Below are 22,802 nucleotides of genomic sequence, written 5' to 3' on the forward strand. Positions count from 1 at the left end.
AAACTACTATAATACTGCTCCTATGTACAAGAATATAACTACTATAATACTGCCCCTATGTACAGGAATATAACTACTATAATACTGCCCCTATGTACAAGAATATAACTACTATAATACTGCCCCTATGTACAAGAATATAACTACTATAATACTGCCCCTATGTACAAGAATATAACTACTATAATACTGCCCCTATGTACAAGAATATAACTACTATAATACTGCCCCTATGTACAAGAATATAACTACTATAATACTGCTCCTATGTACAAGAATATAACTACTATAATACGCTCCTATGTACAAGAATATAACTACTATAATACTGCTACTACAGTGCCTTGCGAAAGTATTCTGCCACCTGGAACTTTTCAACCTTTTCCCACATATCATGCTTCAAACATAAAGATACCAAATGTAAATTTTTGGTGAAGAATCAACAACAAGTTGAACACAATTGTGAAGTTGAACGAAATTTATTGGTTATTTTAAATTTTTGCGGAAAATCAAAAACTGAAAAGTGGGGCGTGCAATATTATTCGGCCCCTTTCCTTTCAGTGCAGCAAACTCACTCCAGAAGTTCATTGTGGATCTCTGAATGATCCAATGTTGTCCTAAATGCCTAATGATGATAAATATAATCCACCTGTGTGTGATCAAGTCTCCGTATAAATGCACCTGCTCTGTGATAGTCTCAGGGTTCTGTGTGAAGCACAGAGAGCATCATGAAGACCAAGGAACACAACAGGCAGGTCCGTGATACTGTTGTGGAGAAGTGTAAAGCCGGATTTGGATACAAAATGATTTCTAAAACTTTAAACATCCCAAGGAGCATTGTGCAAGCGATCATATTGAAATGGAAGGAGTATCATACCACTGCAAATCTACCAAGACCCGGCCGTCCCTCTAAACTTTCATCTCAAACAAGGAGAAGACTGATCAGAGATGCAGCCAAGAGGCCCATGATCACTCTGGATGAACTGCAGAGATCTACAGCTGAGGTGGGACAGTCTGTCCATAGGACAACAATCAGTCGTACACTGCACAAATCTGGCCTTTATGGAAGAGGGGCAAGAAGAAAGCCATTTCTCAAAAATATCCATAAAAAGTGTAATTTAAAGTTTGCAACAAGCCACCTGGGAGACACCAAACATGTGGAAGAAGGTGCTCTGGTCAGAAGAAACCAAAATCAAACTTTTTGGCAACAATGCCAAACGATATGTTTGGCGTAAAGGCAACACAGCTCATCACCCTGAACACACCATCCCCACTGTCAAACATGGTGGTGGCAGCATCATGGTTTGGGCCTGCTTTTCTTCAGCAGGGACAGGGAAGATGGTCAAACAATTGATGGGAAGATGGATGGAGCCAAACACAGGACCATTCTTGAAGAAAACCTGTTGGAGTCTGCAAAAGACCTGAGACTTGGACGGAAATTTGTCTTCCAACAAGACAATGATCCCAAACATAAAGCAAAATCTACAATGGAATGGTTCACAAATAAACGTATCCAAGTGTTAGAATGGCCAAGTCAGAGTCCAGACCTCAATCCAATGGAGAATCTGTGGAAAGAGCTGAAAACTGCTGTTCACAAACGATCTCCATCAAACCTCACTGAGCTCGAGCTGTTTGCCAAGGAAGAACGAGCGAGAATTTCAGTCTCTCGATGTACAAAACTGATAGAGACAAACCCCAAGCGACTTGTAATCGCAGCAAAAGGTGGTGCAACAAAGTATTAAGTTACAGGGGCCGAATAATATTGCACACCCCACTTTTCAGTTCTTGAATTTCCAGGAAAATGTAAAATAACCAATAAATTTTGTTCAACTTCACAATTGTGTTCCACTTGTTGTTGATTCTTCACCAAAAATTTACATTTATATCTTTGTTTGAAGAATGATATGTGGGAAAAGGTTGAAAAGTTCCATGAGGCCGAATACTTTCGCAAGGCAGTGTGTGTATAAGAATATAATACCGTCCCCTGTGAACAGGAATATAACTGATATATGCCGCTCTTCATGGTTTCCCGGGTAGAGAGCTTATAATGACAGCAGTATGTATAATTTTATGGACAGAGGATGCTCTTTCTTTTTTAGTTTTATTCTTTTACTTTATGAGACCTCGTTTGATTGTTTTATCTGTGACCACGGGGGTCACTTGCTTTATGTGCCTGGATCTCTCCTCGCTCTCGGTTTTCCTCACGCTGCATTTTGGCTTTTTTTTGGGAACGTGATCTCTGCTCATAACCCAACATCACTGTCCTTATTTGGGTAAAGTTTTGGAAGGTTCCCCCTCTTCATGGACATTCAGCGTGAAGCAGCCGCGCTCTGGACGGCTGCCAGACACTTTATTACGGGCAGTGTTAACCATTCTTGCGCTACTGCCTGCATAGCCTCTGCTTGGAAGCTGTGGCTGCGGAGCCTCTCCTCGGAAGCTGTGGCTGCGGAGCCTCTCCTCGGAAGCTGTGGCTGCGGAGCCTCTCCTTGGAAGCTGTGGCTGCGGAGCCTCTCCTCGGAAGCTGTGGCTGCAGAGCCTCTCCTCGGAAGCTGTGGCTGCGGAGCCTCTCCTCGGAAGCTGTGGCTGCGGAGCCTCTCCTTGGAAGCTGTGGCTGCGGAGCCTCTCCTCGGAAGCTGTGGCTGCAGAGCCTCTCCTCGGAAGCTGTAGCTGCAGAGCCTCTTCCAGCCGGTGCATGCGTTTGCCGCGGTGCAGAAGGACGTTGCGCTGTTATCTGGCAGTGACACGTGCGTTAATACGCAGACGCTCTGCTGGACAGAAATATAAGGGGGGTGTATATCGGAGAGGATAGTGACTTCTGGTCGTGGTTGTCACTTTTCCCTGGTTCTGTATTTCTGTTTTGTTGCTTCTTCTACTGCAGATCTGTGACCTTTATCTTTTCCTGAACGCGTCTGATGATTCTTGTGTTTCCTCTTAGGGTCAGTGATGAGAAGGATGCGCGGGGCTATCTACAGGCCTTGGCCTCCAAGATGACGGAGGAGCTGGAGACTCTGAGGAATTCTAGCCTCGGAGCCAGAGCCACGGTAAGAGACAATTCTAATGATGTCACTGGTCACATGACACCAGGATAGCAGACAGTAATGACATCACTGGTCACATGACACCATGGTGGGGGGGCACAAGTAATTACATCATTTGTCACATGACACTAGGGGGCGGCCAGTATTTACATCACTGGTCACGTGGCAGCTTCTTCTGGCAGTGATTGTAAGCATTAATCTGCATCGTTCCCCTATACCAGTGGTAACCACGGAGCCCCCATTGTAGTGCTAATCAACGCTCTCATGAACAGTTCCCCCATAATAATCCTAGCTGCAGTGCCCCCATGATGGTACCAGCCGCGGTGCCTCCATAGCAGCACTATCTGCGGTGCTGTATAGCACTACAGCAGTGTAGTTGCCCCCCATGACAGTGTAGTTGCCCCCCATGACAGTGTAGTTGCCCCCCATGACAGTGTAGTTGCCCCCCATGACAGTGTAGTTGCCCCCCATGACAGTGTAGTTGCCCCCCATGACAGTGTAGTTGCCCCCCATGACTGTGTAGTTGCCCCCCATGACTGTGTAGTTGCCCCCCATGACTGTGTAGTTGCCCCCCATGACTGTGTAGTTGCCCCCCATGACTGTGTAGTTGCCCCCCATGACTGTGTAGTTGCCCCCCATGACTGTGTAGTTGCCCCCCATGACTGTGTAGTTGCCCCCCATGACTGTGTAGTTGCCCCCCATGACTGTGTAGTTGCCCCCCATGACTGTGTAGTTGCCCCCCATGACTGTGTAGTTGCCCCCCATGACAGTGCAGTGCCCCCATGACCGTGTAGTGCCCCCATAACCGTTCTTGCCAGTGGTTCTCCATAGCGGTGCTAGCCACAGAACCAGCATTGCAGCTCCCGCCCCAGTGCCCTGTGACAGTGCCAGTACAATTGCCTCCATTACTGGCAGAAGAGAGGAGCGTTGTTTCCTTCCCCTCTGTGCCGGCCCTTTGTGCAGTGATTGCGCCCTCTGCTTCCATCGCAGGACATGCCTTGGAAAATGCGGCGCCTTGCAAAGCTGGACATGTCGGCCAGGCTGGAGCTGCAGTCCGCCCTGGACGCTGAGATCCGGGCCAAGCAAACCATCCAGGAGGAGCTGAATAAGGCGAAGGCGGCCATTATTGCCACTGAATGGTGCGTGCTCCGTCCACACGCTCGCTCATCGCTGCACACTGACACTGTTTTTCCCGGTCGCATTTCGCCAAAGTGACGGCTCTGGTCGCATATCGGTCACAGGGTGCAATGTCGCCGTCTAGTGGCCGTTCCTGCACCTGCATCTCACACACTTTATTCATTTTTTTTTTTTTCACAGTAAACTTCAGGAATCTGATAAGAAGAACCAGGATCTGGTGACGGAGATTGAGAAACTCAAATGGGAAACTGAGGAATTCAGATCAGAAAAAGGTACCGGCTCTGGGCCGAAACGTAGGTTATCTGCAATAACGAATTGTGCCAATACTTTGCAGCCATTGATCTAACTTCTACTCATGGACTTATCATCTGCCTAATACTCACTAGCAGGACACTCCGATCCTGAAATACTCTGTGCTGCTGTGGGAGCTCGCTCCTTCTGTCCCCGCTCCCTCAGTCACATAGAACCCTGTCCTCATTGGGGACCGCTCTGTGCACCCCATAATATCTGCACACTCCTTTCCTAAAATCCTCTGTGCTGCTGTTCTCCAGTTACACGGGACATGTCCATTGATATTTTGTCTGTCTACCCCATAGGTGTGAAGCATCAGGAATCCCAGAATTCCTTCCTAGCCTTCCTCAATGCTCCTACCTCTGTGCTGGACCAGTTTGAGGTGAGTAACCTCCATCCCGCCCCCTATAATGTGTCTGATCTCGGGTCACGGAGTCGTACACTGGAGGTCTACTTCTACATTTTTGGGTTGACCTATGTGATTGCAGTGGAGTTAGGCTTCGGCTCTGCCACATTGCTTTACACTGCAGCTCTGATTGATTTGACTGCTTTGTATGAACACATCTCTCCAGTAAATGGCTCATTCCTTAAAGTGTCGCTTTTTTTCTTAAAGGGACATCGAACTCAGATTGTATTACCTGTGCTTGCTGTGCGGTTTAGTGCAATCTGTTATCAGCCATTTCTGGATAGAAATATGATTAGTGACTGGAAGATCTGCAGTGGCGGGATCTGTCTTACCTTTACCTCCCACTAGGAGGCAGCACAAGTCCTGAGGATTAGGTAGCATAGGGTCAATACTAAATGTTTGTTCTGTCCTCTCGTTCCCCCTCCTGTGCCGTTTGCATTTTGTATTGTTTGTCGCATTTCTGTGAGCCGTCCAGCTCGATGTATATGTCTACATTGCGCTCCATGAAACAATCAGTAATTCTTGCGTACTGGGATTGAAGGAGTTAATATAATCACGCAGACTCTGTATCCAGTCCATCAATTCCCACTGAGCCCCAGGGAATAATGGAATCCTAGTTTTTTTCAGTACGCTGGCTCCCTCTGGTGGTTCAAAAGAGGAACCACCACCAATAAATGCGCTGCTGTGTATCTGTATGTCCAGAGCTGTGTGTAACCTGTTCTCCTCTCTCTTGAAGCGATCTCCGGCCTGCATCCCGGCCAGTAAAGGCAGACGTGTAAGAGGCTGTCTTGCTTTGTGTGCTCCCCCCTTTCTGCCTGTGGTATAAATGTCTTTGATTTACATGGTCCATTCCAGGCTTCTTCTGTCTCAGCTGTTGCATGCCGTATGCCTGCCCTGAAACGCGTCATGGCACCAATAATTGGGTGGTGTTTGTCCATTCACCGTCACTGGATAAAGGTGGTACTCCCAGAGCCGCTGCAATGGGTGGTATTCATCCAGGTTCTGTGTAACAATACTGACACACTGATACAAACCCCACGCTGTGCACATCTGCACTTCATCCGCCATCACAGGTCCAGCATAAAAATAAAAGGACGGACCCAATTATTGTCAACGTAGCCTTGTGAGATGGATCCAAAGCTGCGGTCCTAAACGCAGATGTGAACACGGACTGGATGAATGACGACAGATTGATACAATTTACCTGCACTGATACATTGTAACAAAAAGAGATCTGTGATGATTGTTTACACTGATGCAAAGTAACAAACTAGCAGCTGTGAGATAACTAGGTCAGCATGCGATTTTAGCCTCATATAAGATTTCTGCTATTCATTGACTGCAAGCGGAGATAGTGAAATCTAAAGGACTGAACCTTTACTAATCGTGGATGATAATACGTAATGTACAGTCTGAAGCAAAAAGCCACAAAAAAGTGCTAGATGGGAGCTGAAAATAAGTTCTGTTTAGTCACATGATCCCTCCCAACAGTCAGCACCAGGATCTGACAACCGACAACTGCTTTGTCTCCCCCGCCTTAGTATTTTATTATGTGTCTTTGTATTAGCGCCCTCAGTATTGTGTCCTGTGTATTAGGGCGCCCCCCTTGCTTTCCACATTGAAGCTGCCCCTGCAGTGGCGCGCCCCCCGTTCCCGATCACTCATCCTATGATTTGCAGGAGTTAGGGGACCTTTTCTCTTTAAGTTGCTTCCATCCCTCAGATTAAGAATCGGGGCGCACGTTTTGGGGACTCAGGCCGCGCTCTCTGTGTTCTGCTTCCAGATGGATTCTGTGGATAACTTTACCTTGTCCAACACGACGTCACGAGAAGAGGACGCAAAATCTCAGGTCATATCGCGCTCCAGATCCCCATCAACCATGAGCGACATCGAAGCTGGTGAGGTAAGACCCCCGACACCCCCTTATCTGCAGTGTATAGTGAGGTAAGACCCCGACACTCCCTTATCTGCAGTGTATGGGGAGGTGAGACCCCCCGACACCCCCTTATCTGCAGTGTATAGTGAGATAAGACCCCCGACACCCCCTTATCTGCAGTGTATAGTGAGGTAAGACCCCGACACCCCCTTATCTGCAGTGTATAGTGAGGTAAGACCCCGACACTCCCTTATCTGCAGTGTATAGTGAGGTAAGACCCCCGACACCCCCTTATCTGCAGTGTATAGTGTGGTAAGACCCCCGATACCCCCTTATCTGCAGTGTATAGTGAGGTAAGACCCCCGACACCCCCGTACCTGCAGTGTATAGTGAGGTAAGACCCCCGATACCCCCTTATCTGCAGTGTATAGTGTGGTAAGACCCCCGACACCCCCTTATCTGCAGTGTATGGGGAGGTGAGACCCACGACACCCCCTTATCTGCAGTGTACACTATGTTCCAAATTATTATGCAAATTACATTTTTCTCGGATTTTCCTAAATGGTCGGTGCAAATGACATTGTCTAATAAAAGTCATCACCCATTAGATTATACATCGAATTTTATTGAAGAAACCTCCCAATGATAACAGTATAATCTCCAAAATGAATAAAACCCCACAATGCACTGTTCCAAATTATTATGCACAGTAGAATTTCTAAACATTTGATATGTTTTGAAGAACTGAAAATGCTCATTTGTGGAATTTGCAGCATTAGGAGGTCACATTCACTGAACAAAAAAGCTATTTAACTCCAAAACATCCTAACAGGCCAAGTTACATGTAACATAGGACCCTTCATTGATATCACCTTCACAATTCTTGCATCCACTGAACTTGTGAGTTTTTGGAGAGTTTCTGCTTGTATTTCTTCCCTCCCAGAGCTGCTGTTTGGATGTGAACGGCCTCCCACCCTCATAGATCTTTTGCTTGATGATCCTCCACAGGTTCTCTATAGGGTTGAGGTCAGGGGAAGATGGTGGCCACACCATGAGTTTATCTCCTTTTATGCCCATAGCAGCCAATGACTCAGAGGTATTCTTTGCAGCATGAGATGGGGCATTGTTGGCATGAAGATGATTTTGCTCCTGAAGGCACGTTTCTGCTTTTTAGACCATGGAAGAAAGTTGTCAGTCAGAAACTCTCTATACTTTGCAGAGGTCATTTTCACACCTTCAGGAACCTTAAAGGGCCTTACCAGCTGTTTCTCCATGATTCCGGCCCAAAACATGACTCCTCCACCTCCTCGCTGACGTTGCAGCCTTGTTGGGAAATGGTGGACATCCACCAACCATCCACTACTCCATCCATCTGGACCATCCAGGGTTGCTCAACACTTATCAGTAAACAAGACTGTTTGGAAATTAGTCTTCATGTATGTGTGGGCCCAATACAACCATTTCTGCTTGTGAACACTGTTTAAGGGTGGCCGAATAGTAGGTTTATGCACCACAGCAAGCCTTTGAAGGAGGCTACACCTTGAGGTTTGAGGGACTCCAGAGGCACCAGCAGCTTCAAATATCTGTTTGCTGGTTTGTAATGGCTTTTTAGCAGCTGCTCTCTTAATCCGATGAACTTGCCTGGCAGAAATCTTCCTCATTATGCCTTTATCAGCACAAACACATTTGTTATCAGATACAGCCACAAATCTCTTAACAGTACGATGATCATGCTTATGTTTTTGGAAAATGTCTAATGTTTTCATCCCTTCACCAAGGCATTGCACTATTTGATGCTTTTCAGCAGCAGAGAGATCCTTTTTCTTTCCCATGTTACTTGAAAACTGTGACCTGCATAATAATGTGGAACATCATTTTTGAGTAGTTTTCCTTTAATTAGAATCACCTGGAAAACCAATTATCACATGTGTTTAAGATTGATTTCAGTGAACCATTGAGCCCCGAGACACAATACCATCCACGAGTTTATTTGAAAAACAAAACAATTAAATCTTTGACACTTAAATCCAATTTGCATAATAATTTGGAACACCGTGTATAGTGAGGTAAGACCAACGACACCCCCTTATCTGCAGTGTATAGTGAGGTAAGACCCCCCGGCACCCCCTTATCTGCAGTGTATAGTGAGGTAAGACCAACGACACCCCCTTATCTGCAGTGTATAGTGAGGTAAGACCCCTGACACCCCCTTATCTGCAGTGTATAGTGAGGTAAGACCCCTGACACCCCCTTATCTGCAGTGTATAGTGAGGTAAGATCCCCCGACACCCCTTTATCTGCAGTGTATAGTGAGGTAAGACCCCCCGACACCCCTTTATCTGCAGTGTATAGTGAGGTAAGACCCCCCGACACCCCTTTATCTGCAGTGTATAGTGAGGTAAGACCCCTGACACCCCCTTATCTGCAGTGTATAGTGATGTAAGACCCCCCGACACCCCCTTATCTGCAGTGTATAGTGAGGTAAGACCCCCCGACACCCCCTTATCTGCAGTGTATAGTGAGGTAAGACCAACGACACCCCCTTATCTGCAGTGTATAGTGAGGTAAGACCCCCCCGACACCCCCTAATCTGCAGTGTATAGCAAGGTAAGACCCCCCTGACACCCCCTTATCTGCGGTGTATAGTGAGGTAAGACCCCCCCGACACCCCCTAATCTGCAGTGTATAGTGAGGTAAGACCCACCGACACCCCCTTATCTGCAGTGTATAGTGAGGTAAGACCAACGACACCCCCTTATCTGCATGTATAGTGAGGTAAGACCCCCCCCGACACCCCCTAATCTGCAGTGTATAGCAAGGTAAGACCCCCCTGACACCCCCTTATCTGCGGTGTACAGTGAGGTAAGACCCCCGACATTCCCTTATCTGCAGTGTATAGTGAGGTAAGACCCCTGACACCCCCTTATCTGCGGTGTACAGTGAGGTAAGACCCCCGACATCCCCTTATCTGCAGTGTATAGTGAGGTAAGACCCCCGACACCCCATTATCTGCGGTGTATGGTGAGGTAAGACCCCCAACACCCCATTATCTGCAGTGTATGGGGAGGTAAGACCCCCAACACCCCATTATCTGCAGTGTATGGGGAGGTAACACCCCCCGACACCCCCTTATCGATGTAATGGGGCCCCTTCCCGCCATTTGCCGTGGGTGCAGACATTGCGGTACTGATATCTAGGTCCTGTCCTGTTAAGGCCTCATCTAAGAGGAAGATCTGAGTTCTCTGAAAGGAGCCTGTTGCCTGACAACACACGTATAGAGGTTGTCGTTATGGAGGTTGTCAGGTGCATTTGAAGACTAGAGGTGAGCAGTTGGGTCGGTGCTGCTCTGGGGGCTTCAGTGCTGCTCTGGGGGCTTCAGTGTTCAGTCTGCTCCTGAATAACGGCCGGTCTCTGCTTCTGCCCCCGGTGCCCCAAGATCTCCCACGACATCCGCCATTCCCCAACGTCTTGTGGTACTTGTGGAGTCCAGGATCCGGGGGCAGAAGTGAAGAGCGGCCGCCATGGAGGAGCGCACCGGAGGAGCGCACCGGACCAGGGCACCGCAAATACAGTTATTAAAGAAGAAACTGGAAAAGCTCCAACATGCAGAACGTCACCAGGGCCGTCCCTAATGTTAGGTGACGTGATTAAGGCCTAGCTCTGCCGTCCATTTATGATTGGTGGGGGGTCCGACTTACTGTTGGAATACAGGGACCGCAGTGCTACTTTATCATGTCCAGCTGTGGGTCTCTGCGCTGCGGGTTCTGCCTGGTGCCGGGTCTCTGCGCTGCGGGCTCTGCCTGGTGCCGGGTCTCTGCGCTGCGGGCTCTGCCTGGTGCCGGGTCTCTGCGCTGCAGGTTCTGCCTGGTGCCGGGTCTCTGCGCTGCGGGTTCTGCCTGGTGCTGGGTCTCTGCGCTGCGGGTTCTGCCTGGTGCCGGGTCTCTGCGCTGCGGGCTCTGCCTGGTGCCGGGTCTCTGCGCTGCGGGTTCTGCCTGGTGCCGGGTCTCTGCGCTGCGGGTTCTGCCTGGTGCCGGGTCTCTGCGCTGCGGGTTCTGCCTGGTGCCGGGTCTCTGCGCGGCGGGTTCTGCCTGGTGCCGGGTCTCTGCGCTGCGGGTTCTGCCTGGTGCCGGGTCTCTGCGCTGCGGGTTCTGCCTGGTGCCGGGTCTCTGCGCTGCGGGTTCTGCCTGGTGCCGGGTCTCTGCGCTGCGGGTTCTGCCTGGTGCCGGGTCGCTGCAGGTTCTGCCTGGTGCCGGGTCGCTGCAGGTTCTGCCTGGTGCCGGGTCTCTGGACTGCGGGTTCTGCCTGGTGCCGGGTCTCTGGACTGCGGGTTCTGCCTGGTGCCGGGTCTCTGGGCTGCGGGCTCTGCCTGGTGACGGGTCTCTGCGCTGCGGGTTCTGCCTGGTGCCGGGTCTCTGCGCTGCAGGTTCTGCCTGGTGCCGGGTCTCTGCTCTGCAGGTTCTGCCTGGTGCCGGGTCTCTGCTCTGCAGGCTCTGCCTGGTGCCGGGTCTCGGTGCTGTGGGCTCTGCCTGGTGCCGGGTCTCTGCTCTGCGGGCTCTGCCTGGTGCCGGATCTCTGCGCCGTGGGTTCTGCCTGGTGCCGGGTCTCTGCGCTGTGGGTTCTGCCTGGTGCCGGGTCTCTGCGCTGCTGGTTCTGCCTGGTGCCGGGTCTCTGCGCTGCGGGTTCTGCCTGGTGGCCGGGTCTCTGCGCTGCGAGTTTTGCCTGGTGACGGGTCTCTGCTCTGCGAGTTCTGCCTGGTCCCGGGTCTCTGCGCTGCAGGTTCTGCCTGGTGGCCGGGTCTCTGCTCTGCGAGTTCTGCCTGGTCCCGGGTCTCTGCGCTGCAGGTTCTGCCTGGTGGCCGGGTCTCTGCTCTGCGAGTTCTGCCTGGTCCCGGGTCTCTGCGCTGCGGGTTCTGCCTGGTGCTGGGTCTCTGCGCTGCGGGTTCTGCCTGGTGCCGGGTCTCTGCGCTGCGAATTCTGCCTGGTGCCGGGTCTCTGCGCTGCGGGTCCTGCCTGGTGCCGGGTCTCTGCGCTGCTGGTTCTGCCTGGTGCCGGGTCTCGGTGCTGCGGGCTCTGCCTGGTGCCGGGTCTCTGCTCTGCCTGGTGCCGGGTCTCTGCGCTGTGGGTTCTGCCTGGTGCCAGGTCTCTGCGCTGTGGGTTCTGCCTGGTGCCGGGTCTCTGCGCTGCGAGTTCTGCCTGGTGCCGGGTCTCTGCGCTGCGGGTCCTGCCTGGTGCCGGGTCTCTGCGCTGCGAGTTCTGCCTGGTGCTGGGTCTCTGCGCTGCGGGTCCTGCCTGGTGCCGGGTCTCTGCGCTGCGGGTCCTGCCTGGTGCCGGGTCTCTGCGCTGCGAGTTCTGCCTGGTGCCGGGTCTCTGCGCTGCTTGTTCTGCCTGGTGCCGGGTCTCTGCGCTGCGGGCTCTGCCTATTGCCGGGTCTCTGCGCTGCGAGTTTTGCCTGGTGCCGGGTCTGTGCGCTGCGGGTCCTGCCTGGTGCCGGGTCTCTGCGCTGCGAGTTCTGCCTGGTGCCGGGTCTCTGCGCTGCGGGTCCTGCCTGGTGCCGGGTCTCTGCGCTGCGGGTCCTGCCTGGTGCCGGGTCTCTGCGCTGCGGGTCCTGCCTGGTGCCGGGTCTCTGCGCTGCTTGTTCTGCCTGGTGGCCGGGTCTCTGCTCTGCGAGTTCTGCCTGGTGCCGGTCTCTGCGCTGCTTGTTCTGCCTGGTGCCGGGTCTCTGCGCTGCGGGCTCTGCCTATTGCCGGGTCTCTGCGCTGCGAGTTTTGCCTGGTGCCGGGTCTCTGCGCTGCGGGTCCTGCCTGGTGCCGGGTCTCTGCGCTGCGGGTTCTGCCTGGTGCCGGGTCTCTGAACTGCGGGTTCTGCCTGGTGCCGGGTCTCGGCCATCTCTGCTCCCTGTATGAATCTTTTATAGGTCGACCCTCTGGTATAATAAGATTTGTGCCTTTAGAGCAGGACCCCTGATATTAACCCTTGACATGAGCCCCCTTGTCTTTTTTCAGACCGCAGACCACCCGCCGCGCTCTGCGCAGACACCGACAATCAGAGCTTCGTACCTGAGTTCGGGCCCCTCCACTCCTAAGGTAACGCATGTGACGCGGTCGCCGGTCGGACCCCCATTTCCCGTCGGCTTTTTTTAATACTTTGAATCCTTTTCTTTTCCCGCAGCCCAAAGCTCATCAGTTTGTTGTGAGGAGTTTCATCACTCCGACGAAGTGTAACCAGTGCACCTCGCTGATGGTGGGGCTCGTCCGGCAGGGCTGCACCTGTGAAGGTGAGGGGGGATGTCAGGGGTCTGGTTCGGAGATCCCTGATGATACTGCAGGACCTGCTCTGCCCCGGTGATACACAGGGTGACATGCAGTACTTAGTTTGACCTGTGGTGGCGCTGCAGATCCCAGCCGACTATAATCAGGTGATTATTTGGGGTCGTTATTTGTTTTTCTTTTCTTTTTCCAGTGTGTGGTTTTTCTTGCCATGTTACCTGTGCGGACAAAGCGCCCTCAGTGTGCCCCATCCCCCCGGAGCAGACCAAGGGACCCCTGGGCATCGACCCCCAGAAAGGAATCGGGACGGCTTATGAAGGGCACGTCCGTGTAAGTGACATGTGCTGGTTGGATCGCTGGGAAATCGGGCTGGCCAAAGTTATTGCCGTTCCTTAATGGTGGAATATTGGTGTCTATTTGGTTTCTCTTTCCAGGTGCCCAAGCCGGCGGGAGTGAAGAAGGGCTGGCAGCGGGCGCTGGCCGTAGTGTGCGACTTCAAGCTCTTCCTGTATGATGTCCCGGAAGGAAAGTCGTCCCAGCCATCCTGTGTAGTGAGCCAGGTGATCGATATGAGGTAAGGAATGACTGCACCAGCAGAATAGTGAGCGCAGCTCTGGGGTATAATACAGGATGTAACTCAGGATCAGTAATGTAATGTATGTACACAGTGACTGCACCAGCAGAATAGTGAGCGCAGCTCTGGGGTATAATACAGGATGTAACTCAGGATCAGTAATGTAATGTATGTACACAGTGACTGCACCAGCAGAATAGTGAGTGCTGCTCTGGGGTATAATACAGGATGTAACTCAGGATCAGTAATGTAATGTATGTACACAGTGACTGCACCAGCAGAATAGTGAGTGCAGCTCTGGGGTATAATACAGGATGTAACTCAGGATCAGTAATGTAATGTATGTACACAGTGACTGCACCAGCAGAATAGTGAGTGCAGCTCTGGGGTATAATGCAGGATGTAACTCAGGATCAGTAATGTAATGTATGTACACAGTGACTGCACCAGCAGAATAGTGAGTGCAGCTCTGGAGTATAATACAGGATGTAACTAAGGATCAGTAATGTAATGTATGTACACAGTGACTGCACCAGCAGAATAGTGAGCGCAGCTCTGGGGTATAATACAGTATGTAACTAAGGATCAGTAATGTATGTACACAGTGACTGCACCAGCAGAATAGCGAGTGCAGCTCTGGAGTATAATACAGGATGTAACTCAGGATCAGTAATGTAATGTATGTACACAGTGACTGCAGCAGCAGAATAGTGAGTGCAGCTCTGGGGTATAATACAGGATGTAACTCAGGATCAGTAATGTAATGTATGTACACAGTGACTGCAGCAGCAGAATAGTGAGTGCAGCTCTGGAGTATAATACAGGATGTAACTCAGGATCAGTAATGTATGTACACAGTGACTGCACCAGCAGAATAGTGAGTGCAGCTCTGGAGTATAATACAGGATGTAACTCAGGATCAGTAATGTAATGTATGTACACAGTGACTGCAGCAGCAGAATAGTGAGTGCAGCTCTGGGGTATAATACAGGATGTAACTCAGGATCAGTAATGTATGTACACAGTGACTGCACCAGCAGAATAGTGAGTGCAGCTCTGGAGTATAATACAGGAGGTAACTCAGGATCAGTAATGTATGTACACAGTGACTGCAGTTCTAACAAAATGAGTAACTAGTACCCATAGACCACCATATCACAAATCCCATAAAATCAATAAAGTTTATTGAGAACAGTTTAAAAAGATAATACAAAATATGAGTTATTTCCAAAGAGGATCAATCCATATCCCAGATACAGCAGAAATTTAATACCCAACCATGTTAATACGTTATAGGAAAATATAAATAAACTAATACACAATTCCACAAAAACATCCTTTAAGGCAATAATATATCCAAATCCCGGATGATGAGAATTCAATGTAAAGATATTAAGAATGGATCAACGCTTACCCATGGTTTGTGTGCCACTGCCTGGGAACGCCCCGACGCGCGTTTCACCCACGTGCTTTCTCAAGGGGAGTGCACAGTGACTGCACCAGCAGAATAGTGAGTGCAGCTCTGGGGTATAATACAGGAGGTAACTCAGGATCAGTAATGTAATGTATGTACACAGTGACTGCACCAGCAGAATAGTGAGCGCAGCTCTGGGGTATAATACAGGAGGTAACTCAGGATCAGTAATGTAATGTATGTACACAGTGACTACACCAGCAGAATAGTGAGTGCAGCTCTGGGGTATAATACAGGATGTAACTCAGGATCAGTAATGTAATGTATGTACACAGTGACTGCACCATCAGAATAGTGAGTGCAGCTCTGGGGTATAATACAGGATGTAACTCAGGATCAGTAATGTAATGTATGTACACAGTGACTGCACCAGCAGAATAGTGAGTGCAGCTCTGGAGTATAATACAGGATGTAACTCAGGATCAGTAATGTATGTACACAGTGACTGCACCAGCAGAATAGTGAGTGCAGCTCTGGGGTATAATACAGGAGGTAACTCAGGATCAGTAATGTAATGTATGTACACAGTGACTGCACCAGCAGAATAGTGAGTGCAGCTCTGGAGTATAATACAGGATGTAACTCAGGATCAGTAATGTAATGTATGTACACAGTGACTGCACCAGCAGAATAGTGAGCGCAGCTCTGGGGTATAATACAGGAGGTAACTCAGGATCAGTAATGTAATGTATGTACACAGTGACTACACCAGCAGAATAGTGAGTGCAGCTCTGGGGTATAATACAGGAGGTAACTCAGGATCAGTAATGTAATGTATGTACGCAGTGAATGCACCAGCAGAATAGTGAGCGCAGCTCTGGAGTATAATACGGGGGTGCACTACTACCGCCTCTTACTCAGGTGACTTTGGGACGGGGCAGTGGGGTTCCTAGCCGTTTGACCCTCAGCAGTCATTATTTTATCCTAGCCTGGGTTGGGTGATGCATGTGGTTGATAGGACCACCCTGTATAACAATGTTCGGGTCCTGACCTGGACCAGCAGCTGATTCCTGATATTGTTCTGGTTGCAGGGACGAGGAGTTTGCGGTGAGCTCGGTTCTGGCATCTGATGTCATCCACGCCAGTCGTAAGGACATTCCCTGCATTTTCAGAGTAAGTCAGAATTCCTTGGCACATTTGTGATGTCGCCCCATTCCCGCTGCTCCACCGCGTATTCGGATTAGACGGCTTCTGACGGAACTACAGTTTGCCACTGTGGATCTCTGGCACATTAGTGTAAATCGAGGATAGGATGGAGGAACACACGACTGCACGCTCCCACTACTTTGCTCAGTTTTTGAAGCATAAGTTTTCCAACTCTACAATAAAACTTGTGGTTTCTGGAACTGATGGGCAGGTGTACTTGTAAACCTTCTTATGTGTATTTTTCATTTAAGCCCAATCATTTATCAGTAATAATTATTCACTGTATATTTGTGCTAATTAATGTCACAGCTCACCTCCTCCTCCTCCTGTACAATGACTGATAACACCTCTATATACAGTACATGTCACAAGATCCACCATTCACAATAGTTGATGTCACAGCTCACCCTCCCCCTCTTGTACAATGACGGATAACACCTCTATATACAGCTGATAACACAGGATCCATCATTCACAATAGGTGTTGTCACAGCTCACCTCCTCCTCCTGTACAGTAACTGATAACACCTCTATATACAGTAGATGACACAGGATCCACCATTCACAATAGGTGATGTCACAGCTCACCTCCTCCTACTCCTGTACAATGGCTGATACCTCTATATACAGTAGATAACACAGGATCCACCATTCACATTTGATATCACAGCTCACCTCCTCCTCCTGTACAGTGACGGATAACACCTCTATATACAGTAGATAACATAGAATCCACCATTCACAATAGGTGATGTCACAGCTCACCTCCCCCTCCTGTACAATGACTGATAACGCATCTATGTACAGTAGATAACACAGGATCCACCATTCACAATAGGTGATGTCACAGCTCACCTCCTCCTGTACAATGACTGATACCTCTATTTACAGTAGATAACACAGGATCCACCATTTACAATAGGTGATTTCACAGCTCACCACCTCCTCCTCCTGTACAATGACTGATAACACCTCTATATACAGTGGATAACACAGGATCCACCATTCACAATAGGTGATGTCACAGCTCACCTCCTCCTCCTGTACAATGACGGATAACACCTCTATATACAGTAGAAAACACAGGATCCACCATTCACAATAGGTGATGTCACAGCTCACCTCCTCCTATACAATGACTGATAACACCTCTATATACAGCTGATAACACAGGATCCACCATTCACAATAGGTGATGTCACAGCTCACCTCCTCCTCCTGTACAATGACTGATAACACCTCTATATACAGTAGATAACACAGGATCCACCATTCACAATAGGTGATGTCACAGCTCACCTCCTCCTCCTCCTGTACAGTAACTGATAACACCTCTATATACAGTAGATGACACAGGATCCACCATTCACAATAGGTGATGTCACAGCTCAACTCCTCCTCCTATACAATGACTGATAACACCTCTATATACAGTAGATAACACAGGATCCACCATTCACAATAGGTGATGTCACAGCTCACCTCCTCCTATACAATGACTGATAACACCTCTATATACAGCTGATAACACAGGATCCACCATTCACAATAGGTGATGTCACAGCTCACCTCCTCCTCCTGTACAATGACTGATAACACCTCTATATACAGTAGATAACACAGGATCCACCATTCACAATAGGTGATGTCACAGCTCACCTCCTCCTCCTCCTGTACAGTAACTGATAACACCTCTATATACAGTAGATGACACAGGATCCACCATTCACAATAGGTGATGTCACAGCTCAACTCCTCCTCCTATACAATGACTGATAACACCTCTATATACAGGAGATAACACAGGATCCACCATTCACAATAGGTGATGTCACAGCTCACCTCCTCCTGTACAATGACTGATAACACCTCTATATACAGTAGATAACACAGGATCCACCATTCACAATAGGTGATGTCACAGCTCACCTCCTCCTCCTGTACAATGACTGATAACACCTCTATATACAGTATACAGTAGATAACACAGGATCCACCATTCACAATAGGTGATGTCACAGCTCACCTCCTCCTCCTGTACAATGACTGATAACACCTCTATATACAGTATACAGTAGATAACACAGGATCCACCATTCACAATAGGTGATGTCACAGCTCACCTCCTTCTCCTCCTGTACAATGACTGATAACACCTCTATATACAGTAGATAACACAGGATCCACCATTCACAATAGGTGATGTCACAGCTCACCTCCTCCTCCTGTACAATAACCTCTGCACAGATCATGGTCACAATTTTCTCCCGTGGAGATCATAGATTCTCTGGCATAGTAATGATACAGAATACAAGATAAGGAATAAAAAAAAAATGTACATCAGAAAAAATAAGCCAGATATAAATTGGTTTTAAATATTAATATTTATAAATGATTTATTATTTCTGTGTCCCCGTTAATAATAATGCATCTTCTCCCTCTTCTCCAAGGTGACTGCGTCTCAACTGTCGGCATCCAGCAATAAATGCTCTGTCCTGTTCCTGGCGGACAGCGAGAGCGACAAGAGCAAGTGGGTGGGAGTGCTGAACGAGCTGCACCGGATCCTGAAGAAGAACAAGCTGAAGGACCGCTCCGTCTACGTGCCTAAGGAGGCGTACGACAGCACGCTGCCGCTCATCAAGAACACGCAGTCCGCCTCTATTCTCGGTGAGTGACGGCGACCGGGGATTATGTACAAATAACGAGGACGGCGCCCAGAGCCACCGATCACATCTCTGCTCTTGCTTTTATATTGCCCTCAGTCTGATACCTAGGAGAGCGATTTAGGGTTGTCCCTCATGTTCACCCCTTCCCAACATGTGCATAACACACCAGCTGCAGTGGTAATGAGCAAGTTCAGCAGCGACCGGAGCTTGCTGATTACTGCTGTTTAAACCCCTTAAGTGCTACTGTCAAGATCTACCATCTGTATTTTAAAAACTGCTCTTCATAGGATGTAGTGATATTAGTTACATACATCAATACAGTTCTATCGCAGCATGTAGAACAAGCGATCACAGGTTCCAGTCCCAGAGGGCAAATAAAAACTAATAGAATAAATAAATAAATAAATCAGCCTAATTTTTCTCTTTAAAAATAAAGCCATTAAAAATATTGTAGCAAAATATCTCCTTCACATAGGTATATATGTGTGACTAGCAGTAATATAACATCTATCCTGAGACTGCAGGTCTCACAGGGGTCACAGTATATATTATCCTGAGAAAGCAGTGTACTGTCTCCAATCTCGCCAGGGGGTCTTGCTAAGAACCAGGAAGGGGAAATGTTTCACACCTTCGGCTCTTTTGAAGAGAGATGTCAACTACAGCCTGACACTATCAATCTGTGAGAAACTTTACACAGGGAATTTCAGAGGAAATAATATGTTCATTGGTGGAGTGTTCACGGCTCAGTTACAAACAAGCAATTATAAATATTACCATGAGGGGCTGGTCTAGAAATTTGACTTCCAGGGTGACTCTATAAATTTTACCTACACCCAAAGGGGGGTGTTCACAGATTGAGGGCAGCCAAGCTGATGTGTTCCATTCCATATTCGTCCCCCCCTCAGGGAGCAGAAAGCAGACTACAAAGTTAGATATTTCTGTAAGTTTTCTCCTGTTTATTTTATACTATTTTGCATATTTGTATGTCTTTTTATCATTTTTTTATACCTTTTTCTTACTGTAAGCACTGTACCTTTTTGTATTAAAGCATAAAACTTTAACAAGTTCAACCTTGCATGTTCTAAAGAATCCATAGCCTAAGGTGTGTGAGCCTTATGATTGGCAGACAGTAGAAGTAATATTTCCGGGACCTGTGTGTTTGGTGAGTGGTGGCAGCGTGTATGAGCCGGGTGTGTGGCCTGGGTCGGTGTGTGATTTATGCTCCCATTACAGCATAGGACAGAGGTTGAATGGTGGACTGAGAGAGGGGACAGATATATAAATATATTAGTTCTCCTCCCATCTATCTAAATATAAAATTACTTATTAAAAAGCTGTAAAGTAAAAAAAAAAACTAAGCTCAAAACGTCGGCACAGCCCCCAAAAGACGCAATAAAATGTTATCAAATTATACATTAATACCACAGCTCACCAAGAAAAAAAAAAAGTCTACATGGCTCCCTCGATGGAAAAATGAAAAAGGACTATGAAAAATGTGACACAAAATATTTTTAACAAATTAAAAAAAAAAAAAAATTATAATTATAAATTAAAAAAAAAAAAAAATCACCACCAAAATAAAAAAAAAAAAGAAAACAACTATACGAGCGTGTTATCGCCATAATGGTACTGACCTGGAGAATTATGTTACTGCACAATGAACGCTGTAAAAACCTGGGCAGTGGTGTCGGAGTTGATATAAAATAGACTACAACGCCAAAAAAAATATAATAAATTTCAGTACAGGATGTAAATGTTTCCATAAGAATTTGGGAAAGTCCTATAAATGTCTGTTCTGTTCCTGATCTCAGGATCTCGGCTTTTAGTGGAGGTGAATCTGTGCTGCACTTTATGTACAGGCTCAATACCCCCCACCCAAAAAAAAAGAATAGAGAAATTGCATATTGGTTTTTTATGTTTATATTATGTTATTTCCCATTTTTCAGTGACTGATCTGGTACAATGACTGGTGTCATTCATATTTACGACTCGTCCCACAGGATGGAATCGACAATTATGTCAGTGGGAAGATAAAACAGAAGACAATGGAGGGAGGGGAAACAAACAAAAGTGCAAAAGCGAAAAATTGTCTGTGGCAGGAAGGGGTTAATGTCCTTTTTATTTGCTTTCCTCTCTGTAGATCATGAAAGAATCGCGCTTGGAAATGAAGAGGGCTTGTTTGTCGTGCACGTCACCAAAGATGGTAAGACCAAGCGAATATTCTTGTTTTTTTGCTTTTTGTTGTTTTTTTTTGTGCCTCCGCTGATGCTTCCGATCCGATGTTCCAGTCTGCGAATAATTGAAAAGTTCTGCGCTCTCCAAATACACTTTGTGCATCACTTCTTCATGTGCTTCTAGATCTCAGTGATTGCTGTCACTGAATAGGACAAGTCCTTATTGAATGACAGCAAGCGGAGATCTTAGGGGGGAAAATAGCAGAACAGGACTTGCCGCGCGCCGGCCTCTCTGCTCGCCGCGCCGGCCTCTCTGCTCGCCGCGCCGGCCTCTCTGCTCGCCGCGCCGGCCTCTCTGCTCGCCGCGCCGGCCTCTCTGCTCGCCGCGCCGGCCTCTCTGCTCGCCGCGCCGGCCTCTCTGCTCGCCGCGCCGGCCTCTCTGCTCGCCGCGCCGGACTCTCTGCTCGCCGCGCCGGACCCTCTGCTGGCCGCGCCGGACCCTCTGCTGGCCGCGCCGGACCCTCTGCTGGCCGCGCCGGACCCTCTGCTGGCCGCGCCGGACCCTCTGCTGGCCGCGCCGGACCCTCTGCTGGCCGCGCCGGACCCTCTGCTGGCCGCGCCGGACCCTCTGCTGGCCGCGCCGGACCCTCTGCTGGCCGCGCCGGACTCTCTGCTGGCCGCGCCGGACTCTCTGCTGGCCGCGCCGGACCCTCTGCTGGCCGCGCCGGACCCTCTGCTGGCCGCGCCGGACCCTCTGCTGGCCGCGCCGGACCCTCTGCTGGCCGCGCCGGACCCTCTGCTCACCGCCTGCTTCTTGATGGTTTCCAGTAACAGATTCTATATTACAAAACAATATGAAAGCACATTGAAGAAGCTGTGATTCTACTTTGCACAGTGCAGCATTACAGATGGTTATGGGGGTACGTCGTGGTACCCCCTTCCGCTGCTATTTGTTCCGTAGTAAAATATGCACTGACTATTTCCTTTTCTGTCCACAGAGATCATAAGGGTTGGAGATAACAAGAAGGTTCACCAGGTGGAGCTTCTACCGAACGAGCAGCTAATCGCCGTCATATCGGGGAGGAACCGCCACGTCCGGCTCTATCCTATGGCCTCGCTAGACGGGAGAGAGACTGAATTTTTCAAGCTGGCCGAGACGAAGGGCTGCCAGGGTATAGCGTCGGGCCAGGTGCGGCACGGGGCGCTCACCTGCCTGTGCGTGTCCATGAAAAGGCAGGTGCTCTGCTACGAACTGAACCAAAGCAAGACCCGGCACAAAAAGATCAAGGAGATCCAGGTCCCCGGCAACGTCCAGTGGATGGCCATCTTCAACGAGCGGCTGTGCGTGGGCTACCAGTCCGGATTCATCCGATACCCTTTACACGCCGAAGGCAGCCCGTACAGCCTCCTCCATGCCGACGACCACACGCTATCATTCATCACACAACAACCCACGGACGCCATTTGCGCAGTGGAGATCTCGAATAAGGAATACCTGCTGTGTTTTAGCAGCGTTGGGGTTTATGTTGACTGCCAGGGTCGGAGGTCGCGGCAGCAGGAGCTCATGTGGCCTGCCGTTCCATCAGCGTGCTGTAAGTGTCTCACTGAGAAATTAGGAAAAAATCTGCGCTGTAAATAAACCACCAGGTCCAAAATCTATGCTGGAATTTATTCCTATAGCTCAAATTTTCCGATACAGAGCTCCAATCCTCTGTGCAGTCAGTTATATGGTAAAGTGTAGTCTTATTGCAACCA

At 48.9% G+C, this 22,802-nt stretch overlaps 1 protein-coding gene across 4 annotated transcripts in view; it reads left to right on the forward strand.

Annotated features, from left to right (window-relative positions):
• CDC42BPA (CDC42 binding protein kinase alpha) overlaps nucleotides 1-22,802 on the forward strand; it is a 178,638-nt gene that overhangs the window by 143,048 nt on the left and 12,788 nt on the right. For 3 of the 4 annotated variants that reach the window (XM_077282144.1, XM_077282141.1, XM_077282143.1), the window contains exons 18-31: nucleotides 2,936-3,041; nucleotides 4,029-4,177; nucleotides 4,356-4,447; nucleotides 4,772-4,848; nucleotides 5,609-5,647; nucleotides 6,656-6,775; nucleotides 12,750-12,830; nucleotides 12,916-13,021; nucleotides 13,207-13,343; nucleotides 13,448-13,587; nucleotides 16,093-16,174; nucleotides 18,658-18,874; nucleotides 21,014-21,076; nucleotides 22,046-22,639. In XM_077282144.1, coding sequence (XP_077138259.1) covers nucleotides 2,936-3,041; nucleotides 4,029-4,177; nucleotides 4,356-4,447; nucleotides 4,772-4,848; nucleotides 5,609-5,647; nucleotides 6,656-6,775; nucleotides 12,750-12,830; nucleotides 12,916-13,021; nucleotides 13,207-13,343; nucleotides 13,448-13,587; nucleotides 16,093-16,174; nucleotides 18,658-18,874; nucleotides 21,014-21,076; nucleotides 22,046-22,639 — 2,003 coding nt within the window. The remainder of the gene's footprint in view (nucleotides 1-2,935; nucleotides 3,042-4,028; nucleotides 4,178-4,355; nucleotides 4,448-4,771; nucleotides 4,849-5,608; nucleotides 5,648-6,655; nucleotides 6,776-12,749; nucleotides 12,831-12,915; nucleotides 13,022-13,206; nucleotides 13,344-13,447; nucleotides 13,588-16,092; nucleotides 16,175-18,657; nucleotides 18,875-21,013; nucleotides 21,077-22,045; nucleotides 22,640-22,802) is intronic. The other variant, XM_077282142.1, reaches the window with a different exon arrangement.

The sequence above is a fragment of the Ranitomeya variabilis genome, chromosome 2 (genome assembly GCF_051348905.1).
Source record: "Ranitomeya variabilis isolate aRanVar5 chromosome 2, aRanVar5.hap1, whole genome shotgun sequence".
In the NCBI taxonomy this organism is placed as follows: Eukaryota; Metazoa; Chordata; class Amphibia; order Anura; family Dendrobatidae; genus Ranitomeya; species Ranitomeya variabilis.